Source organism: Bombina bombina, chromosome 6, assembly GCF_027579735.1.
Source record: "Bombina bombina isolate aBomBom1 chromosome 6, aBomBom1.pri, whole genome shotgun sequence".
Classification (NCBI taxonomy): domain Eukaryota; kingdom Metazoa; phylum Chordata; class Amphibia; order Anura; family Bombinatoridae; genus Bombina; species Bombina bombina.
In genome coordinates, this window is record NC_069504.1 from 1,086,014,098 (window position 1) to 1,086,020,097 (window position 6,000).

The 6,000-nt window shown below is 37.3% G+C and overlaps 1 protein-coding gene across 1 annotated transcript in view; it reads right to left on the reverse strand.

Moving 5' to 3' along the window:
- The window catches only part of CREB3L2 (cAMP responsive element binding protein 3 like 2), a 119,977-nt gene extending 115,783 nt beyond the window's left edge, over positions 1-4,194 (reverse strand). The window contains exon 1 of the mRNA XM_053718993.1: positions 3,743-4,194. Within this exon, the coding sequence (XP_053574968.1) occupies positions 3,743-3,838 (96 nt within the window). The 5' untranslated portion in view covers positions 3,839-4,194. The remainder of the gene's footprint in view (positions 1-3,742) is intronic.
- Between the last annotated feature and the right edge of the window lie 1,806 nt (positions 4,195-6,000).

A 6,000-nucleotide genomic window follows, 5' to 3' on the forward strand; every position in this document is an offset into this window, starting at 1 on the left:
TTGATGACTTGGTCACACTGTAGCTTTTTGTCTCACTTTATGTGGTAACTGTTCAGAAAAGATTCTGACTCATTAAAGGGACACTAAACCCAATGTTTTTCTTTCATGATTCAGATAGAGCGTGCAATTTTAAGCAACTTTCTAATTTACTCCTATTATCATTTTTTATTTGTTCAGACTCTGGACGGTACTTTTTTATTGGTGGATGAATTTATCCACCAATCAGCAAGAACAACCCAGGTTGTTCACCAAAAATGGGCCGGCATCTAAACTTACATTTTTGCATTTCAAATAAAGATACCAAGAAAATGTGACAATAGGAGTAAATTAGAAAGTTGCTTAAAATTTAATGCGCTATCGGAATCACGAAAGAAAACATTTGGGTTCAGTGTCCCTTTAAGGGGAGCGTTATCTCTTTATAGAAGTGCAGATAAAATATATGTTTTGAGCCTCGTGTGCTTTCTATGTACTCTGCATGCAATGACAATGATACCCCCACATCCATAGATCTATCAAGTCATATTTGACATTAGAATTATGTAAAAGTGATATATAAAGGAGATATTTACAGAAATTACTGTCTTTCTGTGCAGATTCAGGCTGTATAAGCTTTATCAGTAGGTGCATTTATACAGTAAATGACTGCTACCTCGAATCTCAGTATATGAGATTAGAGACAGTCTTTCCAAGAAACATCTGGAAGGGAAGAGTTAAAACATATAGAGCTTGGCTAGGAGCAACTCATTTTGCTTTGGGTTAAGGTTCCAGATGTTTTTGGAACCTACTCATAATGTGCAAAGCCAAGAATGTAAAATCAGTTTAAAGGACAAATGTTAAAGGGGTTGCTTTTTATATTCTGTGTTCCTTTAGACCAAATAATAAAACACTTTGTGACTAAACTGCAGAAGTGCCTGAGAAGATAGTTTTTCCATCACCTCTTTATATAGCCTTGCATTGAATTAGTTCCTGATCTCATGGTTATTACCCAAGACAAGTGTAACAGTTGCTGTTCACACTCTCAAATTAGGCACCTAGGGATGAATTTTAAATCATATTAAAGGGACAGTACACAATAATAAAATGCTATGATTTGTTAAAGGGACATTATAGTCAAAAACTGGCATGCCCTAAACCGTTAGAGCATGTCATGTTAAGACTACTGACCTTAGACTACTGTGTGTTTTAACTCCCGCAAAGTAGAAATATGGCTCAGGACTTTCGGAGCACTACTAATCCCGAGCGGAAAACGCTGGCAATCCAGTCAGCAGTCTTAGTTACACGGCTGAGTCGTGAGACTTGCTTTCCTGATTGGATCATTATTGCTTTCCGCTCAAGACCAGCAGTGCTCTGCTTGCCCTAAACCATATTTCTACTGTTTGTCTAAGCCATTAGCAGGGGTTTACACACAGTAGAGCAGGGTAGATAGTCTTAAAGTGAATGTCAATTTTATCTTTATGTAAGCCTGCTAAGCGTTCATCTATGGTATACAATTAAAATCATTATATTTTTTTTTAAATCCGAATTACGATTTTAGCATAAATTATCAATAAATAATTATACCGTTTATTTCCAAGCTCCTCCCAGAGCCGACTTCTTTGTTCTATATGTCTGACGTATACAGCGGTCCCACCCGCTCTATACATATATGTGTCAAGCGCATCCCTGAGAGAGAGAGAGTGGTCCTGCGCATGCGCAACACAGATCTCAATGCTACTTACTTTCAGCGATCGAAGGAGAAGTGATATTTTTCATTAGCAGCGGTAATGAGCATGCGCAAATCATGGACGCGCATCTAGGTTCCATCCGATGCATAGGGATTAGCGCAAGCGCATAATACTAACGTGACGTAGGAGGAAAGGGGACGAACCCCACGGGGTATGAAATGTGATTAGACAGAATAATCTGAGAAATCTGTCACTCAAAACTGATCTATAGCGGGCGGAGATGCAGCGTGAATAGAGAGAGACTTCAAAGTTCAAATTTGTGAGTACTATTCTGTTTTATAAAGGAATGACGAATGAAAGTCTAGTTATTTTTAGATTATGTATCATGTGGCGTGACCGATTGCAGTTAACTTTACATTCACTTTAAAGTTACATGCTCTAACAGATTAAACACATAGTTAAATTACTGCTAGGGAGCAGCAGAGTACTGCTGGTCTAGAGTGGAAACCGCCACTGACCCATTCATCAGCGCTTGTTGCACATTTGGGTCACGTGACTATCGCTGCTGATTGGGTCAGCAGCAGTTATCGCTTGAGGCCAGCAATGCAGGGTTAACAGTGATAAAATGACATTCTCCAACCGTTTCACTACAATGGCCCATTTAATACATATTTCCCAAGGAGAGTTGATGTAACAGAAAGATAGAATAAATTTGAGGATTTTATTCTAATTCAAATTAGTTTTATTGTATATTAGTGTTGCTAAAGCCAAAGGGGACTATATTATGAGATATGATCTCTGCAAATGTAGGCATTTTATTATTATTATTACTACATTAACATCTCCTTTTAAGAGACATAGTACATAAGAGCCCATGTGTATAAAATAAAGCAACCATTGCATTATAAAAAGGTGTGCAGACTCTAAGAGCTTGTAAAAAGCATAAAAAGATAGTTGTATAGGGTAAGGGAACGGAAGAATGCTTATATTTTGCTGCAAATACATCTTCAGGCTAACTGAAAATGGGCAGACTAGACGAGCCTTTTTATTGTACAGTCAAACAGTGTATATTTTGGAGGTTGACTTGATTTGCTGAAAGTGCTGAGCTTCAGCCAATAGGATCAGAAATTAAACAAAGGAGTCTGCTACGCTGAATAATTTAGACAGTCTCATTGCTAAAACATACACAGAAAAGGCAAATAAATATTTGTATCTGGTTATGTACAAACCAAATAATAGAAGAATAATAAATTACATGATGGATAGATAGATACTGTAGGACAGCAGAACCCCAGTAGGAAAAATTGGCAACTGTAAACAGATGTTCAAACAAGAGGACCATAACACTAGATCTACAAACATGACAAATTGCTAAAAAGGTCAGAGCTACACCTCATGCGGAAATATTGATTCTTCCAGTAAAGCTTGTTGTACAAGTGTAAACACTGTGCACAAAAAGAATTAGTATCAAAAAGAAAAACACACAGATGTATTTGCAGCATTACCGCCTCCCTAAAACCTGGGAGTTGTGATTGTAGCATCACTATATTTGACAGCAGAATTTAGACTCCATTAACCCCTTGGACGCCAAAAAGGTAAAAGTAGTGCACTCAGTAATCCTCTTTGGCTGTAAATGGCATAAAAATAAATTAAAAAAGCATACAGACAAATGTATAAAAGTTACAGTTTAGCAATAAATATTTAATGTATAATAAAACTTCATGAGAACCCTCCTCTCTGCACATCCCATGCAATGCCCCTAGCTATCTACACATAGATGTGCAATGATGCTGGTCCCATCCAGCTGTGCAGAGTGTGAACATCTGGGTGTGAAGGGGACAGTCTGGAAAGCAAAGCTAATAAACTGAATTCCAGTTGTGCTCTTGTAATTAATGCTTAACCCTTACACTGCAAGTGGGTTTGCAGCATTTTACTTACAAACTACACTGTGGTGTCTAATAATTACTCCTAAATATTGTCGTACAAATTAGGTGATATTAATAATTATTAATACAGAGCTCAGTAACACATCGCCATTCATTTCTAGGGAATAATTGTAAGAAATATCTGATTCTCACCGTATTGTATAAAGAGTCGGTCTCTGCAACCTCAGACAGCTCGCTCAGTTTTCGATCCCATTGCAGAACAGGGTCCCCACTCTCCAATATCTCCATGATCAGACTAATAATAATGCAATGTGCAGTAAAACAATGTGTAATATACAACAGGAACTAATCAGTCGGTAACCCCCTCTGTGTCAGGTCTTTTAGTGCACAAAGATAGCGCAGGGAAGCCAATCAGCTGATGCTTGGAGTTTAAAGGGACTTTTAAGCTGTCAGGAAGTTGATTGCAGGATTAATTTTCTTTAGTTTTGAAGATTCGAGACACTGCGGCGATAAAACAAACTAGAAGAAGCTCATCAAGTGTATTGCAATTGTTTGATATCTCAGTAAGGTCCACTGGGAGGTCAGGGTAACATCAGAATGTGCACAGTCAGGAGATTATCTCTCATTAATGTCCTAAATCAGACTGACTGCCAAACACCAGAAACACTTCCATCCAGACGATACACCACGCCCAATGAACGGATCAACCAATCATCTCTGCAAAGGCAGTTTACTTAATATGAATAGCCAATCAGCAACATGCTAGAGCCGACATAAAAAATATCAACAGATAGATTTAGGAATGCGGGCGGAGTTAAGTGTGATTGACAACTTCATAGACCATTGCCATATTAATATGTGCCATTTGCCTTGAAGAAAAAGAATTGATTGAAGTTTCTCACTACAAATAAGGTTGAACTGAAAAATGGCGCGGCCAATGAAATAAGGACAAGAATATTAGCTAGACCAACACAGAGCAAGCCCCGCCTTTTTTTTCCAACTGTCTGTAACAGTATGAAATGTTACTGTAAGGGAAGTTTAGTTTGTTATTATCATTCGGAAAGTGCATATTTATTTCCCACAATAATTATTATGTAGCAATTATATATATTATAAAAATTAATTACTCGAAAGTATTTTCACGAGTTTTCAGTATACAATAAATACCCATATCCTGTAAACATATAAATAAATATAGGCTTCGTGTCACGCCAACACACACTTGAAGAAACAAATACTTTTGTTAACCCTTTGGTGCAATGAACTGAATAGTATTTTTTTTTTAATGCAATACTATTTCTATTTAATGCATGTAGACGTTTATAGCAGTATATAATTATTCAGTGACACGTTTTCACATTAGATATGAGGGAACCTCACTTTTAAGAACTACTTGGCTTTGTTTTGAAGATTACTTTTTTTGTAAATATTTTTATTGAGGTAAAACAAGTCATACAATTCAGTGTACATATTACATGGTCAAGATCATGTTACAAAGAGACAGGTCTACAAAATAAATCATTTACCAATGACATGACCATTGACAATGGCTAGAACCTCAGCTTGTTTTAACATCAGAGAAGAGAGAATTGAAAAGAAAGAGGAAAGATTGTCGTCTGAGTCATGGACCCCGAATTTCGTGTGTTATCCAGATACCCATCCATAGGTAGAGATTTCATCTCTTGGTGGAAGCTCATTTACCATGTTTGTTATGTATATGGTCTTCCCAAATAAAAAGTATCTCATGAAAGAAGTCTACGCGTGATATTTTCATGTAGTGGTATTCCTCTAATTGTATAGTCTTATGTATGGTATCGATCCATTGTGCTATGGTAGGGGTTTGGGGTTGTTTCCATAGTTGAGCAATTTAAGTTTTTGCGCTATTAGATGCAATTTGGAGTATGGCTAAATGTGTTGCTGGTAGTCGCCTAGGAGGTTTATTTAAGAGCCAGACCAACGGGTCCTGAGGTATATTGATTCCCAACATCTTTTCTGTGTGACCTACGACCTCCCTCCAGAAAGAGGTAATGTTCGGGCATGTCCACCATATATGTCCCATATTACCAACTTCTCTCTCACAACGCCAACACATATCAGATCTATGGGGATATAAGGTCTTTAATCGTGAGGGAGTATAGTACCAACAATGTAGCATTTTAAAATTAATTTCTAGGATCCTAGCAGATGTAGAAGCTTTCAGTGTCCTTTTAAATATCATGTGTCTCTCTTTCGGGGTTATATTGAGGTTCAATTCCGATTCCCACTTTTTAATATAATGGTGTTCTAGACCTAGTGCTACTTGTTGTAACATGTGATATATAATAGAAAGAGTATGCCTAAGTGGTTGTGTTGTCATGCACAATTTTTCAAAGTTAGTTGGTGATCGCAACAGGTTATTTTTCCCGTTGTGGCTCTGAAGAAATGGGTGTGCTTGCAAATAGAAAGTGTTG